An 18,882-nucleotide genomic window follows, 5' to 3' on the forward strand; every position below is an offset into this window, starting at 1 on the left:
TTATAATCCCTCAGCTTTCACAGTTGGGGTTTATACTATATGTAATAAAATAAAAAAACAAGAGGATGACTGGCTTACAATGAGATGACCACAAACGATTTTTCCTTCCTTGAAACTAACAAATATTGCTTAATACACTCCTATTTTTTGAGACATATGAGAAAACATTTTCCTTATTTTCATGCTCTTAAAAAAGACAGTACACATATCAAAATGGAGTCAATTCTATGAACAGATGTTTCCGGAGGAAAGTCCTGCATTACCAAAGGTGATAGGGGATGTAATGATGAACATATTCTTCCCATGAACATATGCATGGAAACTCTTAGTTATGAAGTTGTGGCAAAATAAACATTTTATCAAGCACATTTTGTAATTCGCATAAAGATGCTTATGGTTGAAAAAACATTCCTGGAGATGAGCTGATACACCTTTTTCCATTCCAGGAAATATGAATGCTTACAACTACATAGATTTCTTTCTTTACTCAGCACTATTTTCAAGATAGCAGCCTGAAATCAAGTTTATTATTTTACAATAGCCTAATTTTCACTATGAATTTTACAAATCCACAAGTATATAAGAATTTACTCCTAAAAAATACTTACTTTTTGTCAAATTTCTCTTCTAATGGGTGTCTCAGAAATTCCCTATCTCTATTCCTAACAAAAAATGGTTATTTTCACAAAATTCTGAAAGAAGAGCTCAGGTTTGCATGCCAATTACAAAGGATATTATGATGGAATGTGTCTGTTATGGTAAGGAAGGAAAAATCAGATTTTTAAGGCATGTTTTAGAACAAATACATTTCCCTGTCCAATATAAACCATAGCACATAGTACACATGCCAGCCAAGCTTGTTTTGTTAATTTGACAATAAATCTGATAACATGTCTGGAATTACCTCATCAGGTCATCAAAGTCCATTCTAAGTATTTATAAAATATGGATTTCTTAGTCTTACCAATTAGGATGCCATGATGGTTTTGCCCAGAAGTGGATAGTGGTGGGTCTTTCATGTTTTCAAACAGAATACTGGATGCCAGTTTCAGTTAACCGAAATAACTCTACTGGACTGAGTGGGTAAGTAAGGGAAAGTGAGAGGGAGGGAAAATCTACTTCTATTTGCGTAATAATTCTCTCTCAACAAGGCTGGTGACAATCTTGACTCCCAAGGTGATTCATGCTCCGCTTATCATTGAGAACAGGAGGTATGGGTAGAGGAATAGGTCAAGGGAAAGAAAAAAAGACCACATGGTATGGAAGGCCAGTGATCACCAGGAGATAAGGGACAAATTTCTTAAATTCATACTTTCTCTTCAGTCACGTTAGAACACAAATTTCATAAAATTTAAATAACCAAAAGGAAATTTAATCAAAAGTGAGAAATTTCAACTGAAAAATTCATTGTTGGTTTAACAATAATGCTTAAATAGGATACTACTTGGCGGCAAACAAACCACAGTTATCAATTCCCAAGAATGATGAAATTCTTGCTTTACAGCCATGAAAAATGTTAATGTTTCCATGCAAATACTGATATTTGGTGTCATTGTACCACTGCTATTTTGGAGTTTCCACAAATTTGAGTCCCCCTAGGATAAGCCTTCTTCTTGTGTCATTGTTTATGGGTAGCATTTTTCAATTAAGTTTGGTGGAAATGGTGATATATTACTGTAAACCTATACACAAAAAAATGAAATGTAATATTACTGACTAAGTGTTCAGTTCATGATAATTTCCTCGGTCACTATTGCTAACATTCAAGACTTTCCAGGTGAAATTCAATACAATGTGTATCGATGGTATTGTGAGGTAGGCCATATTGAAAAACATTTGTAATTACTGGCAGTCTTCACCTAAATAAATATGCAATTTTAATTTTTTGCAGGAAAATCAAGGCTAGTTTTATTGTAGGCTAAGAAATAAATATTTTATTACTATTTTGAGTGAACTTCATGAGCTAACAGGTAATTACAAACATCTTATCAAATTCATAGTCAACTCTATAAAAAACAGGGCTTTTATAGGTGTTAAGTGATATAATTTTTATTGAACAGGAAAGTGTATTTTTTATAAAATATTCCTCAGAAAATCCTCAGATTTTTGCCTGCCTCTCCTCCCGAACAGACAATATTCTTTGTTATTGGCATGAATTCTCAAACTCTGCATTAAAAAGCCTAATACAAATAACCATTTCTTCATTAGAAATGGAAGAGAATATATGTAACTACCATTAGAAGGAAAGTTGAATACAAAAAACATTTATTAGGAATAAATTTTTGGCATCTGAGAAATTGTTAAAAGTTTCAGCGAAAATTAGGTTATTAAGAAAGAATAAACTAGTGATTTCAGACGGCCATTTTGAAAAGTGAAGAGTAGACGAAGGAAATCTTTGTTGCTATAAACATTCATGTTAACTTAAATGAAAAAAAGTACACCAGCCCATCTCCAGGCATGTGTTTTTTAGACAATTAAGCATCTACACATAAAATACAAAATGTGCTCAATAAAAGCATTGGACAACAGACTGGAGGGCCTGGGTTTGATTTCCGGGCAAACCTCTCCAGGCACCCTCAACTCCACCCAAGCTATGTGATTTTTTGGGTAACAGCTCTTCCTAAGAAACCATAACTGACACAAGGAAAGGCACTGGCCCCCTACCTTGATGCGTGCATTTCAGACACCATTGGTCTTAGTACTGGATGAACTTTACCATCACCCATAAAACAGACTTTTGGGTTGATTACTGTGTTTATGGTTCATGGCTCATTAAATGTTTTTGTGACCCAGGATTTGGTAGCAAGGGTTTCCAAACATATATTTATATGAAAATATGTTCAAAGTCACATCCACTCCAGAAGTATTACACTTTGCTCCTGAAATACCCTGTATCATGGTTTCAGTCACACGCAGCAGTATTCCACAGCACAAGTATATGGGAAACAAACAACACCCAACGTCATTTACAATTGGTATGGTCTCTCATTTTCTAGATCCCTATTATCACTTTTCTCCAATTTTCTCCATGAATATGATGCTCCACCTGAATTTTTAATATGATTAATTACATTTCGTGAATCATCCCTTTTCCATGCCTGCCATGGCAACACTGTAGTCAGCCCAGCCATGTATTGGATTTCACCAGGACCTCCACATGCAAAGGCCTCTAGCAAATATGAATTAGCCCAATGACTAAAGCTCTCCTCACTGATAATGCCCGAACTGCATATCACATTCACAGCTTTAATACAATTTAAACGAATTCCTAATTTTGCAAAGTTTTTCAAGAAAGTTTTCCTGATTTTATCATCTGATTGGCTACCCTACATTAAAATTTGTAAAACACTTCGACGAATTATAGGATTCCAGGCGATGGAGGAAAAATTGAGATAATCATTATCATGGTAAAAGCCTGTTTTCAATGATAATTACTGAGATGCATACAGTTTAATGCTTCATTAGATGGGGTAGTCGGCTTTCTCATATCATGAGTTCACTGCTTGATGCTATCAGGACTTGAACATGGAACCTTAGGATGGCAAGTCAGGGTAGGGGAAATACACAGGAAAATACACCTACCAACTCTGAATAGGAGTATTGTGGCATGCATAGTGATTTTTTATTGTTTTTCAAATGAAGTTCCAAATTTTCAGAAATGTTATTCTTTTATTTTAACAGCCTAAAAACCATAAATAGAATAATAAATTGGAAAATCACTGATTAAGATGCCATGCAATAAACTGGATTAAAATACAGTATGTATTTCAGCAAGAATTAATAATGCCCCTTTTTTTATTAAATCTTACATTTCCCCATTCATGTCACATTAAATTTATCATTTTTTGGTGACTTGGTGTATTTCATCAAAGAAAAGTGAAACCAATTAGCAATGAAAATGTGCCCACATAAAATCCGTTATGTTACAAAACCTTCAAATGAGAATTCCTCATTGAAATTGCTTGATTGAAAAATTGAAATTGACACACAATTGAAAAATAAAATTGTTTCACAGTATGAAATAAAAAATAATAAGATAATGCATCTGTCCCATTCAGTGTAATGGAAAATATTTAAGTTCACAACCTGTACATAGCTAAGATAATCTAAGTGTAAACTGAATTATAATTATCCAATTGGTAAGAGTGACAAAACCTTGAGGATATAAATAAATTATTAAAACGTACACTAACAATGAAAAATATCTGGTACAATACCTGCTTGATCTCTGACTGCCAGGCTTCAGCTTCGCAGGACTCTTTGGCATGCTAAGAGGCAAGGCACCACTGAAATAGGTCTCTTGAATAACTTCTCTCAGTTTTTTCACCCATGTTTGCTTCCCTTCAAGTGATGAAGCCTAAGAAAGATGTATAAGATTATGAAGGCTAAAATCTTAATCAAAATCACATGGTTTACCTAAAGATTTTCTATGTCAGAAGCTTGAAATTGTAAGATTATGACACATACAACCAAATCAAGTCCAAAATACATGTTTCTTTTTATACACCTCAAGTAATATATGATACATATCTCTCTCACTTAAATTGTCACAAAAATGTATGAAAAAGCATAAAATTATAGTAACAGTGTTTCCTGCAATCATCAAATTTGAAATGACATAAGATTATAGCGCAAAAGACCACCATAGAGTCAGTATGAAAGCCTTCAAAAAAAAGTTAATCTGAAAAACTGATGCAAGAATATAATCACAAAAATTATACATGAATTACCTTAAGTACTATTCTATAATCTGATATTGGAGCTCTTCCAGTCCACACTGCAAACTTGCATTCATCTCCTTCTATGTGCTCTGTCACCCCAAGTTCTGATGTCTATAAAAATTATGCAATTATTGTAATAACACATATTGAATAATTAATTATACTCCACACTTAACGATTCATAATAATTCTAAACTAAAGAATTGAAGTGAACAACATCATACCATGAGCTTATTTTTGTAGATATATTTTGCCTTCCCACTGGAGTCCTTAACTTCTTTACTGAATAATAAATACAATTCAAACAGGAATATGTGTCGTTCCCTGCCTTTTCTAATTATCTGTTTGGGGTCCCAAACTTGGAACGTATCTTGAAGTACAACTTCATCACCTAGTTTATCCAAGGATACATCACAGCCTTCTAACAATGATAAGTGCATGGCATCATTGGCCTTCTTAGGTACATTCAGCATCACTTCCAAGCCATCCTATGAAAAAGAAATTCAGATAAATTACATTTGAATATTTTAAATTCACTTGATCAATTATTACATGCGTATTTGCAAAGGCTTTTCTCTGAAACACGTCTTTTATAAAAGCAAATATCATTTGTTCAAGTAAATTCTAAGTCTCAAAATTCTACAATGAATGAGTAATAATTTTTAAAGTAACATGCAATATAGCATGTTAAATGTTTGAGCCTAAATGATTCTGGACAAGGGATTTTTCAGCATTATTAACATTATCAGAGTAACTAGTCTTATTTTCACTCAAAGATATTTTCAATCCAGTTGCTAAAACTTTGATTATGAACTTTATTCATTTTTTCCATTACTATTAAATATGAACATAGAAAACAATAAAGAATACCCTGTTTCTAAATTCAAAAACAAACATTTGTGGGGGTCTGCACCAATTCAAGGAATATTCATAAAATAATTATTTGGCACATGGCAGGCCCTATATATTCAAATTAAATAGACGTTAAAAGTTAATAAGCAAAAAATAAGCATCTTTTAATAAAGATGCTCATGGAAACAGTTCACTGTTTATTACATAAATTACATGAGGTGATCATGGAAAATGAACTTTTGTTCCATGCGACAATTATGCTGCCACACTTTGGGTCATGAACTCCCTGCCAACTCATTGTGACTGCTATAATTGACACTATCATTAGGCTTAATGCCATCTTAATAATTGGAGTTGAGGCTTTTACTTTTTTGTGTTCACAACCATTGCTATAGTTTGAAAATTGTTTAGTTTTTTTTGTGGATACTCAGTTTTCAATAATTTCAAATATTTTCCAATGAACTTATCAGCAGCTTCTACATCTGATGAAAATCTTTCACCAGCAAATACCTTTTCATAAATATCTGTAGTGATTCTATTGCATATAAAAAAACCTTTAGAACTTTTCCAATTGAACTGGTAGCTGAATTAAGGTATTTCTGAATGAAAAAGTTTATCATGACCTCTAACCAATACTTCATTTTGACAAAACAGAAGCCACTGCATAATTAATGCATGCAAATCATTGTTTCAGCCTTCTTTCCCTGTCTTTCAGCTTTTCGGACATTTTTCCCCGTCACTTCTGTATCCGACTTTCTACTTTCTCTTTTTTATTCTTAATGTCACATACAGTGAAAGACTTGATGTCTCCCACAAAAGCTTCACAGATGGATAGGCATCCAGTTTTTTTATCAAATCTACTTTTTCGGCAATTGATGTTTTATGTTAAGCCTTAAATTCTCTGCTGTTACTTCCACTGTTTTAATCTCACTTCATCAAGGGGCCAATGTTCAACAAATTTAGTGGCCTCAGCATATTATGGCAAAATATATATGGCATTAAAGACAAGTTAGACAATGTGTAATAAATTGTTTAGTATTCAAAATTATTCCCATTAAATTTGCTTAAATTCAACTGATCTATAGCCTTGAATTGGAAAAATCACTTCCAGAATATAGTGCAATTTCAACGAATTACAATCGACTATCACTTATAAGATCTTTGTCATCTTTCAAAGCATGTATGTAATCACTATCACAATATCGCAGACCTATGGGTGTTTCCAAGTCATAGATTTCTAGATTATGAGTTCCAGACTATAACTAGTGCGCTTCTTAGTATATAATAGAACTAAGCACTTACAACATAATGATCCCATCTTCGTTATTTCATGAGGGTATATACTTAAAAGTTATTCAAACTGTCTAAAGTAATAATATGGATGATTATGCAATATTAAAACCTGAGAGGTAACTTTATGTTCATGATCACCATGTTAATTAAAGGCATGCATACACTAAAGATCCCAGTTAAGAGTTACTTCTAAAAACAAGCTGTATGATATGCTAATTTGATACAGAATATTAAATATATTTATGCACCTTGATTTCTCCTTGACCTTCTTCACAACATGATTGAAGATCCTTAAGTAGGAGTTGATACTTGGTTATTCTTTGTACTGGTTTTATAAGATATGCAGCTATGGGATGCTCCACTTTGTGCTTTTTTTGAAGCTCTTCAAAGAAGGTGCCCCCATGCTGCACCAGAAGGGAGTTTGATTCTGGTTTGTTCTTACAATATTTTACATACATGTCAAACTGCTGAGCCTGTAGAACAAAAAGTGTTATTATTAAATATATCCTGTCCATTACAAAACTTATCAGAAAGGCATGATTCCTGGATAGTTAAAAATCAACTTCCACCAGTACTTCAAGCCTTGTAATGAGGTTACTTCTCATGTGCCGACACTGATGACTGATTGCAAACAACCAAATCATTCAGTCTGACAACCAAAAAATGAGAAAAAGGAAAACTCTATTCATTAAAATTCATGATTAAAATAAGATTAGGAATAAAATCAGACCGTATTATAATTAAAAGTTTTTCACATGCTTAGCTTTAGCGATGGCTAAATATACTTACCCAGGTGACAAAACAATGGCCCACATCTTCTGGCATGGTTTCATACTTTTCTAGTTCTTTCAAGAATATACTTCGGTGAAATTCAAGAATTTCTTCCATGTTTCCAAAAATTATATTGTCTTTCCCTTGGATTGGAGCTGGAACACCTGTTCCACCATTCCGCATCTCTTCCAGGAAATAACGAGTGCATGCCTCAAGGTCTTTCACATAAGTACGCTCAGTTTGTAAAAGCTCTGCCATAATGAATCTGTAGGAAAAATGTCAATGATGAGAAATCAGTATCTTATTAAATAGTAAATGGATGCTAGCAACAAAAAAATCAGTTGTTCAAAAACACATTATTATCAAAGAGAAGTTCCTAATTAAGTAGCTCTTAAAATAACATAATATATACATAAGCTCCAGCAAGTTTGATGCTCACACAATGATAAAAGAAAATGATGACGTGAAGCAGTTAATGTACAATATACACACAAGTACAAAACAACTCACTCTTTCCTTCTTGCTGATCTTCTCTTCTCCTCATTGAGCTCTTTTAAGTCTTTTGCTGCTGCTGCCTCTTTCACCTTAGCCTCCAATGTTGGATCCGAATTACGGTCAATGGAAAGATCTTGCCTACTCCCATCACCTTCTGCCTGTATTCCTAAACACTCTTCCAGTTGTGCCCTAATTTGGAGCAGAGCAAAAACAAATATATACATATCAATCACAAATGACTTCTTTTTCAATCTAGAATAAAAATGAACTGACCTATATTTATCCATTCGAGAGCTAAAATCCTTGTACTGGTTATCGACAGCTGCAACCCATTGCTTGATGCCACTTGCATGAGCATGCCCTTTTTCCACAAGACTGTCAGCCAACTGCATAAGTAATTTGACCCTTTCACGAGTTTCCTATAAAGAAAAAAAGAGGAAATTGCCATATTAATTATTTTTAGAATAATGATTAACGGTGAAATACTATTAAAAAACTTGTTAATAAATTTTATCAAAAAATAGTTTTATGAAAACATTTATGCGCCATTTACACATCATTACATGGCAAAACTAATGATATGGTGGTTTTAAAAAAAAACTATTTAAAGAGTTTTTTTAATGAATGAAATAACTGAAGTGCCCTTACTTTGGCGGTTCCTTTGAATTCATTATGCTCGAGAAGCAATGCTTCTGCCTCTTCTCGGCTTTGGCCCTGAACATGGGTATGAGTGGACAGGTAGCACTCGCCAGTATCATGAATCCACTCCAGAGCCTGTTTGGCTGATCTCTCAAACAGAACAAACTGCTGGCACTGGTCAAGACGTTTTTTCCTTTGCGTCCAATGTTCAAGCACTTTATTTTCTTGACACAAAAGTTTCTCAAGGATAGCTGTGGAATCATAGTATTTTACTGAATTAATAAAAGTTCTCATCCATTAAAATGCCAGAAAAAAGATTTTTCATATTTGAAATATCATGATATCAATGACCTTCACAAAGTAATTATGTGAATGATTAAATGTCATAAAAATTTGATCAGAACAAACAGAAATTAACCAGCATTTCATAGGTAAATCATTTCAACTACCCTGATGAGCTCAACAGACAAATACTCAAGACATGTACTGTATTTGCTTCTCTCCCCTGTTTATGAGTATTAAACCATGTATACATTAAGGCACTGTGTGTGTAACGTCCAAGAACTAGAAAATCTTAATATTTTAATGAAGGACAAATAAAACATATGACTATGAATACCCTTTTAATTTTTATTGACTAATAAGTCTATGACTCATACTTTTTAACTTTTTCAAAGGCTAACTCACACTAAAGCCATTACTAATGAAAAAACTGTAAACTGGGTAAACCAGCAGAAAGATCAAATATAAGAAAATAAAAAAGAAACTGAATATCATTTAACATCCAATTGAGACAGGAAAAGAGAGGGCCAATGATTTCATCAGTTCGAAAAAATCCACCTCACTTTTCAACATCCTGTAAAAATTTTATCAGCATGCAGGCATACCATGTATTTTGAAACCAAGAATCCATTTAAAAAAATCAAAATATACAACATAAACAATTAAATACCTTTAACACGACCTTCAGATGTCCTAGTCCCTGCCTCTCCCTGATAATTATAATACTGTAGACTACGAGCAGTGTACTTGAGAAAAGTCTCAGCTGTCCTTCGAGCAAGAGTACATGCCTTAAGGAAAGCCTCTTTTTGTTCCTGGTGTTTGTTTATCAGTTGGGCCACCATATTCCCCCCTCGCTCCCCTCCAGCTCCCCCGCCACTTGTGCTGTTCCCAGCCAATTCACCTCCCCCACACCAATCCTCATCCCGTTTGTACTCTCTTTCCAAGCTATCTAATACAGAGCAAACCTGCAACAAATAAAGATTTTTCAAGAACAAATACAGTCAGTGAATGAATAAAAGAAACTGATATGACAAAAATGGCTTCAACTCAAAACTAAAACTACATACCTGCTCAGCAGTCTTATAAAAGTTGAGACTAGCAGTAACAAGTTTATGCCTCTCCTCTGCACAAGTGACTAGTTGTTGCCATCTCTTGGTAACTTCTTCTGCTATGTCCCTAACTCCTTGGGGATCATAGTGATTGGCACTAATGAGGGCATCTGCTCTATGCCTCACTTGCACAGCAGAAGTATGAGTTTTCTATCAAAAAATCCCAATAAAAAACAATACACAATCAGTTATGAGGCAAAATGAAGTTCACAGTACTATTTAGAGAAACATTCTCAGATAAAAGTAAAAAAATTAATACCTATTTGTAATTACCGGTGACACATTAGGATTATCACATTAAACATTAAAAAAGGAAGTTATAGTCGTTGACTCTTATTTGAATATTTTTTTAACAAAAACAGCAGGAAAACCACCACATAAATTTCCCTAAAAAAGGAAGTTACAGTCATTGACTCTTATTTGAATATTTTTTTAACAAAAACAGCAGGAAAACCACCACATAAATTTCCCGGGCTATATCAACTTGGAAAAAGATTTTCTTGATCAAAATAGTAAATTAAATTTATTTTTCATTAATTTATTTCAGCTCATATGCAACTAAGGGTAATTGCTATTCATCTGCACTCACAAAACTCTCCTCCATGCTCTCAAAAAAAACTATGCTATCCTGGATGTGCACTGAACTGTAGCAATGTTTACACAACTTTCAGTCAATAGTGCACCAGATGCACTATCTTATACACAAGGATGAATATGGTGAAAGAAGAAGTGTTTGACATTGAGACCAACCAAGTGGAAGGTGTCAGAAATTAATTAACTTCTTGAAGGCTATAGCCCAAAAGATATTAGCACTGCAGTCAAGACAGCATTATTTTTTAATGTGCTGCCAACAAAAACACTGTGCTACAGAGGTAAACAATGTCATGGAGGCATGTTTAGCTAACAAAGACTTACTATCTTATTAATCACAAATGCAAATGGAAGGGAGAAACTTAAGCCACTAGTAGTAGGTAAATCAAAGTCCTAATATATAAAACATTGCCCACTAGATATACAGAAAATTCCAAAGCACAAGTGACCTCAGAAATATTTGAGGATGAGCTTCATGATCTGCATGCTAAAATGGGGTATCAGGACAGGAATTCTGTAGTTTTTTGATCAGTAACCAGGCTATCCACCAAATGTACACTTGAGTAATGTACAGTTACCATTTTTCCTGAAAATCATATTAGTGATCGCTAACCACTGGATTTGGTATAGTTTAGGTATAAACTCATTTAAGCAGCATTATCGAAGAATGATTGTACTAACATTCATAGCTCTGCATGATTGTAGTAGGAATATAACGGCAATAAAAGTGGATGCACTGGATGATTTACATTACATATCATAAGCTCTACACTAAAATTACACCACAAACACTTACACGACATATAAATACTGAAAAGCAAGTTTAGGATTCTACAATGTATAACTGCTTTAGGTAGGCAGTATTTTAAGTTAACTGTAATGAAGAAATTCCACTTGAAGTTATTCGTGATGCTGATGATAGAATAGACAATGGCTTCTGTAATTAAGCATGTAAAAGTGAAAATTCATCTTTCCTGCTATTTGTACTTCCCTACCTTTTAAACTTTTTTTGGCATCCCTAGAAGAGTAAAATAAGGGCCTTTACTGTAATTCATTATTACAGTTTTTATGTCATTAATTTATTATTTGATGTTTCTTTAAATTATTTCCACTATCAAGGCTTTTGTGGATCAATACGTTTTTAATTGATTCTATAGTGCATGCCACATTAATTTTTCGCTAAATATAATTCATACATGCTAATAAGTAATTACTAAAAAACTTTTTTTTAGACCTATACAGACTTTTATGCCATATTTTGTTTATAGTGCATGCCACATTAATTTATGGCTAAATATGTTTCATAAATGTAAATAAGTAATTATGCAAACACTTTTTTCAGACCTATACAGACTTCTATGCCATATTTTGTTTGCCAACTTTCTTTTCACAATTTTAATATTATGCTACAGATTTTTTCCCAAATGTATTTTAATTTTAATACGAAATATTAGAAGTGCAAAATGACTGTGATTATTGGTGTATAACTCCTGAAATATCACTCCCACATACTTGATAATATTTATGAAAATGGCTAATAAGAAGTTCACTTTTTCAACAAATAATTTATAATTTCAATTTCATTGGCTTAGACATTGCTACCCAACATTTATTCCATAGCAAGTGAAATAATAATTAGGCACATTGAATATTTGGAACTGTGGTACTGAGATTTGGAAATCCACCCAGATGACAACCAGGTTGTACATTGCAATTACTATAACCTTGGTGGGTCACACCTTGTGGGGAAAGAAAGCTATCCTATAGAGATTCACATGAATTAACTTCCTCATATTCTACCAAGGTGATACTAATTATAGTCACCAGCCAAATAAACACTAAATTACTAATAAATAACTTTTGCTACTCAAATAGATAAACATTAATACTAACCTCGATAGCTACTTGAAACTGCTCATGTTCCTTTTTTAGCTGCTCTGCATCTTGCAGACAGCTTGGGATTGTGAAACCAGCCATTAGCATGGCTTCACCATTCCTTATCCAACTAACAACCTATGGAGAAATGATAAAATATTGAGGTTGTAAGTTTTTCCTTGTGTGAGCTCTACATGGATATTTATGAATATAACAAGTAGAAAAAAGATAAGGAAGCAATGTGAGGATCAAAATTTCATATACTAAAGCAATTAAGCATTCCATTGTACAAACTTAATTGAGAATACTTTTAATTATGTGCAAGGATATTTAGATACAAATTCAGCCTTTTACAGGTAGATTGCTCATTTCCCAAACTTACTATCATCTGACAAATGAAAGAGTTAAAATATTGCAATATGCTCATGTGCTCCAACTATTATTTCAAGCAAATAATTATCAAAATAATGGATTCAGTTACGATGAAAATAATATAAATCAGATTATCAGGCAGTGAGAAAGAGATGCCAATTTTGCCATTATTTCTAATAATTAAAATATATATTATTTCTTCGACCTCTTGACACTTTACCTGACTAGCATCAGCTTGGAATTGACAAAGTTGAAGACACTGCTCTAATCGAACTCTCCGAACTTCAGCCAAATCCTCTACATCCATTTCTCTTTCATGAAGGTACTCCAATAATACTTGTACCCGGGTCTGAGCAGAATACTGGCCATCAGACATTATACGAACACTTGAGTTCTCCAGTAACTGGAAAAGTGAAATAATTAAATCACAATGCCATATTTAACCAGAAAATTGGTAATCTCTGAAAATTTAAATTACCACTTCACTTCCTTGAGCATAGCTATTAAGTTCACAATATTATGTCACAAATGAATAAATTGAATTTAAAAGCTAAACCTATCAAAAAATAGACTGTGTGTATCATTGCAATAAATGGGGATTCCCTTTCTGTTTGATGCCAGTAAAATTTTATAAAAATGATAAAACTCAGTGAACCCAAGTATTTGTGAATTATTTATTATTGAGAAGGTTCCAGTTTTGGCATAATGAATGACTTCTTCTGTTTCCTAAATCAGTATTTTAATTTTTCCTTTTGATATAGCAATTAAATGAATTTACTAAGACAGCAGTATGGTCCTTATAAACCTGGAGTACATTAAGTTTGAACTTTCAGATTTATCATTTTTCTTCTTGAAAACAACCATGTGCGGAAAAATTTACTTCACACATTTTTATATTTACAAGCTTCTTTTTCAGCAGTTAATTTATCTATGAATGTCAAATTTTGTGAACGTACATTTTGCACCACACATTAGTAATGGTTACTGAAGTATTGATACAAACCCTTAAGTGATAAAAAAGACCTTAAACACCCTAATGGCCTAAGTCCATAATTCATGAGTGGCATTAGACAAGGAAAAGGTACTTTTGTACAAGGAAAAGGACAAGATAGGGTACTTTTTCATAAGTCATAATGTTTCAATCACTTATGCTATAGCTCATTGCATCTTGAGATTAATACCTCAGGTATTTACTTTTTGACAAAAAATAGCAATTCTTAGTTTTTCCCTTAATAACTAATTAATAAGCAATAGAAACTATGTACATGTGCTGTTGCATGACATTAGAATTTATATTGATTTAAGGGCAATAAGATAACTTTTTGACAAAAGTTTGATGTGAGGCCAGAATTATAATACGTAAACTTCCTTGCAAAAGGATCAGAGAAGAAACCTTATAATTGTCAGTGATGTTCTATTGATTGAAAAAATTGCAGTAGCCAATCAATTGATTACTATGGAAAATAAAACAAACAACATTTTAGAGAAAAAATGGCCTTCGCAGCTGGAATCCTCCCCAAATAACTAATACTACTACTACTACATCTTATTGGATCATTTGATAAAACTTTAATATCTAAACTGGATACCTACTTGGGCAAGTTCTTGTCCTCTCTGAAGCACCTGAAATGTTGTATTCTGCATATGAGAAACACTCTCATTATGGACCCTTAACAACTGTTCTGCTTGCTGGGAGTCAGCTCTTCCTGGCTCACCACTCCTTCCTTGTAACTCTTCTGACCATAATTCCAACTGTGATGAAACCTAAAAAATAATTAAATAGTCATCAACAAATATTAGTAAATTGTAATTATCCAAAATGTGAATAACGTATATTTCCATGATTTTCCTGCAAATGGATGCATTTTATTTTCAATGATATTCACATAAATGAATTCAATAGAAAAAATAATATTTGCAGAATATAATCATAAAATAATGAATATGTAACATCCAAACATCAAAATTATGTGTTAAATCATTTGAGGGAATCATTTGAATGGAAAGACAGAAATTACAAAACTACTGGTGGAAGCTGCACGATGGTGGTGTGGCTGGTAAACTTCCGATTTCATTTCATGATTTGAAACTAAGAAAAATGCATTATCTAAGCAATAGCCCACAACCTGTCCATTGATTTAGAACAGAATGTGCACATATTTAATGGATAAGTATACATAGTATATAAAAGGCCTGATCAAAAAAAGATAATATTGTTTCACAACATACTAGATTTTTATTAGCGAACCTTTACACATGCTTATTGCCTTCAAAATACAGCCCTTGGCGGCCAATACAACACTCCCAACATTTTTCCCACTTTTCAGTTCTGTCCTGGAACATTTATTTTGGGATAGTCTACAGTAAAATCATGTGGATATCTAAAATAGTTTCATATAGGGACCTTTCAAGGAGGATTTCAACTCAGGAGATAGGAAAAAGTCTGCTGGAGCAAGATCAGGAGGGAAAGGTAGCTGGAGGATAACTGCTGGGTTGCTTTTGGCCAAAAACTTTGTAACAATCAATGATGTGTGCGCCAGGACCATGATGAAAGCACCTAGATTTGTTTTTCCACATTTGTGGTCTCTTCCGCAACATTGCATATCTTAACCTTCTCATAACCTCCATAACAAGCTGCCCATTCACTGCTTGCCCTTTGGGGACATATGCATAATGAATAGTCCCTTCTGAATCGAATAAAATGATCAACATCACCTTCATGTTTGATCGTGACATCCAAGCTTTTTTTGGGTTGAGGGGAAGATCCACTGTGAAGACTGGGTTTTGGTTTCTGTATCATAATTATGAACCAAAGTTCTGTTGCCTAGGATGATTATATTAAGAAGTTTCAGTCTTTGTTTGAAAGATCTAGCAGTTCCAGGCTGATGTCAAGACGTTTTTGCCTCTGTTCATCTGTTAACACTTGCGACATAAATTTGGACACACTGTGCTACATACCCAAAATTTCTGCCAAAATGGTGACACACGATTCAAAATTAACATCAACTTCAATGGCAATCTCCCTGACAGTTAATCTATGGTTTGCATACACTATATCATTCACAATGTTGATGTGGGTATTGTTTGTGATCATCGATGGTCATCGACTTCTTGGTTCATCATCAATTGAGGTTTGTCCAGACTGGAAGCGGTTGTCCCTACGAACACTATGCCCAACTCATAGATTGATTGTTAAATGCCACTTGAATCATTGCATAAGTTTCAGTTGCACTTTTCCCAAGGTTAAAACAAAATTCAATGCACACTTGCTGCTTCTCTAACACCTTCATTCTCACTGACACATGGATTTGTGCAGAAAGCATATGCAAGCTCAGACAAGAATCACTGTTCCGCAAAGACAAGTCGAAACGGGGCCATGAGAAAAGTGATGCTGTACTTGCTGCTGTTGCCACTAGAAGGTGACACCTCACTGATTGTAATCAGTCAAGCAGTTGGGGCGTAGAAAGACCAATCTCATCTCTTTTTGCACAGACCTTGTATCATTTTAAATATCTTTTTCGATTAAATCAGTAACAGAAGTGTTTCAAGATTCTATTTATCTAAGTGCAAGAGAAGAAATACTATTTATACATAGGGACCTTTACCCCAATTGCCACATTCATTAAAGGGTTACCTACTTCACTTAAGTTAACAGTACTTAATGTTGACAGTAATAAGTTAGGTCTTGAGTGGCACACATACAAAATGGCACGAATGATACTTGCAACCTGATTTAACTATTTCAAAGTGAAGCCATAAAAAAGGGTAAATCCCTATATCACTCACTCTATTCATCATTTTCAATTTTACATGCAAGTTATTTTTTGGCAAGTTACATGAAACTCATATGCATAAAAAGAAATGTAAAATGAGTCCTTGTATGTCACAGTAAGGGAATCCTGGAGGTGCAAAATTATAATCCTAAATTTAGAATTTTCTAAGGATAATAAATAAAATAGTATTAGCTTATTAACCTCAAGTGCATCCCTTTCAAAGAGCCGGAGTTGAAGACAGAGATCGAGTCTATGCTTTCGACTGGCCCACAGTTGCTCCACTTCTTCACGCTGCTTGCTGAGACGATCCAAGGCAGATTCTACAGCAGACACAGACCCCGTAGAATCCATCTCAGCATTGAGACCAGCATTCCTAATTTGTGCAATACAATAATAATAAAATAACCATAAACACAGTTATCAATCCGAAGATTGGTTTGGTAGGTGCCATTAGAGTTCACCAAAAACTAACCCCAACGGCACGTGAAAGATTAATGCATTGCATATTACATAAATTCCAGGGAGAAAAGTATATCCATATTCACCGTGAGGTTAAACATTCGGTAGGAATATAGGACTATAGTATATATGAAGAGTATAAGCATGTATATCAAAATTGAATTGTAGGTGTAGAAAAAAACTTTTCTAGGAATATATAGGTATGTAATAAACATTTCATTTGCCCCTTGAGCCTATGAAGCCGAAACCCTCTATTCATTGGCGTTAGAAGCTATAACATGTAAACACATACTGATTCAAACTACATTGTTTTTCACAAGACAGCAAATTTTAAAATTTCATGATGAAGCTAAAGCACTGATGCCAACCTTGCGCATACGCTTTATTCATTTTCAAACCATCATTGAGTTACTTTACTTGCTTTATAAGCAATAAGCATGATACAAGGGCACTTTCACTTTTTCTTTTCAAAACCTTCCAAACTTCACTATCAATGCCATTGACTCTGGAAGAGCGCACCTTTCCCCTGGCCATTCTTAGGCATACTAGTGTATTTCTACATTGAATTTCATGAAATAAATTTTTTGCCCCTTTTTTAAATTACACACAGTGGAACTTCCTATGCCATATCACAACACTACAGGAGGGGTTTTCAGCATTCTTTGAGGATGTGTGTCTTTTTTGTAGCTATTTAAACACACATGTAATCTCTATGAGTGTGAACACAATTGCAGAGCACAACCTAATAATGAGTTTTTACCTCAAAGTTTGGCATGCTGACAGCAAACCCATCTCATCTACTAAATAACAAATTTTGTGACAATAGGTCTTCCTCATACAAAATATCATTCCTGTAGTTGCCCTGTTTCTGCAAAAACCATGGATGGGAAAGAAAGCACAAAGAGGATTCATTTCACTTAGCGTATCTTTATTTCTGTGCTTGTTGTTTTGAAAGGGAAGGGTCTTTAAATGACATTTAGTTCTTTGAAGGCAATTGAACTAAAGTTTTACACAGTCTTATTGCTCACTGAGAGGTGCATAAATCATAAAAATTGACCACACTCAGAAATAGAAACTGGGCATGCCAATAATATTAAATTCAAATCCTATTGTAAATTTAATAAATGTTGGTTTCTTCTCGTAAAAGCACTTTCCTTTTCATTTCTACTTCCTAATTTCTACTTGTACTTCAAAATTTTGTTGTTTTTACTAAATGTTATTTTAACATTAGCAGTGCCAAGTTGAGAATTATTTCAAGGCTATGGATGGCTAAATGAGCGACAGTTCACAGGAGTTGAAACCTCCCTATCAACCAAGACCCTGATTAATTTCCCACAACATTCATTACTCATGTTCTTTGAAATCACTCAGTACTTCAAGGACACTAATTGAAAAATGAATCAAACTGTAAATTAAAGTTTTCTTGACCTGAAACTATATTTTCATTATATTTTATTTTTGTTCAGCTACAGACAACTCACCATTCACGAATGATTATGTCTTGCAAGTACAAACGTGAAATTTCTGCTCCATCAATATACGAGAGTAACCTCAAAAATAAAGTCTCTTTTTAGGAAGACAAAAATCCATTTATTGCTATAATATTCACATCATTCATTTGTCTGTTTTTCAACATAATTGCCATTGAGA

The 18,882-nt window shown here is 33.7% G+C and overlaps 1 protein-coding gene across 1 annotated transcript in view; it reads right to left on the minus strand.

Annotated features, from left to right (window-relative positions):
• The window catches only part of trio (trio Rho guanine nucleotide exchange factor), a 251,658-nt gene that overhangs the window by 196,583 nt on the left and 36,193 nt on the right, over nucleotides 1–18,882 (minus strand). Inside the window, exons 16-29 of the mRNA XM_071587214.1 lie at nucleotides 16,975–17,146; nucleotides 14,594–14,764; nucleotides 13,221–13,403; nucleotides 12,647–12,766; nucleotides 10,121–10,312; nucleotides 9,724–10,018; nucleotides 8,781–9,022; nucleotides 8,406–8,551; nucleotides 8,148–8,321; nucleotides 7,656–7,902; nucleotides 7,115–7,339; nucleotides 4,946–5,209; nucleotides 4,731–4,832; nucleotides 4,218–4,357 (exon numbers count right to left, since the gene is read on the minus strand). Of these exons, the coding sequence (XP_071443315.1) occupies nucleotides 4,218–4,357; nucleotides 4,731–4,832; nucleotides 4,946–5,209; nucleotides 7,115–7,339; nucleotides 7,656–7,902; nucleotides 8,148–8,321; nucleotides 8,406–8,551; nucleotides 8,781–9,022; nucleotides 9,724–10,018; nucleotides 10,121–10,312; nucleotides 12,647–12,766; nucleotides 13,221–13,403; nucleotides 14,594–14,764; nucleotides 16,975–17,146 (2,673 nt within the window). The remainder of the gene's footprint in view (nucleotides 1–4,217; nucleotides 4,358–4,730; nucleotides 4,833–4,945; nucleotides 5,210–7,114; nucleotides 7,340–7,655; nucleotides 7,903–8,147; nucleotides 8,322–8,405; nucleotides 8,552–8,780; nucleotides 9,023–9,723; nucleotides 10,019–10,120; nucleotides 10,313–12,646; nucleotides 12,767–13,220; nucleotides 13,404–14,593; nucleotides 14,765–16,974; nucleotides 17,147–18,882) is intronic.

Source organism: Hetaerina americana, unplaced genomic scaffold, assembly GCF_022747635.1.
Source record: "Hetaerina americana unplaced genomic scaffold, ioHetAmer1.1.p SCAF_3, whole genome shotgun sequence".
Classification (NCBI taxonomy): domain Eukaryota; kingdom Metazoa; phylum Arthropoda; class Insecta; order Odonata; family Calopterygidae; genus Hetaerina; species Hetaerina americana.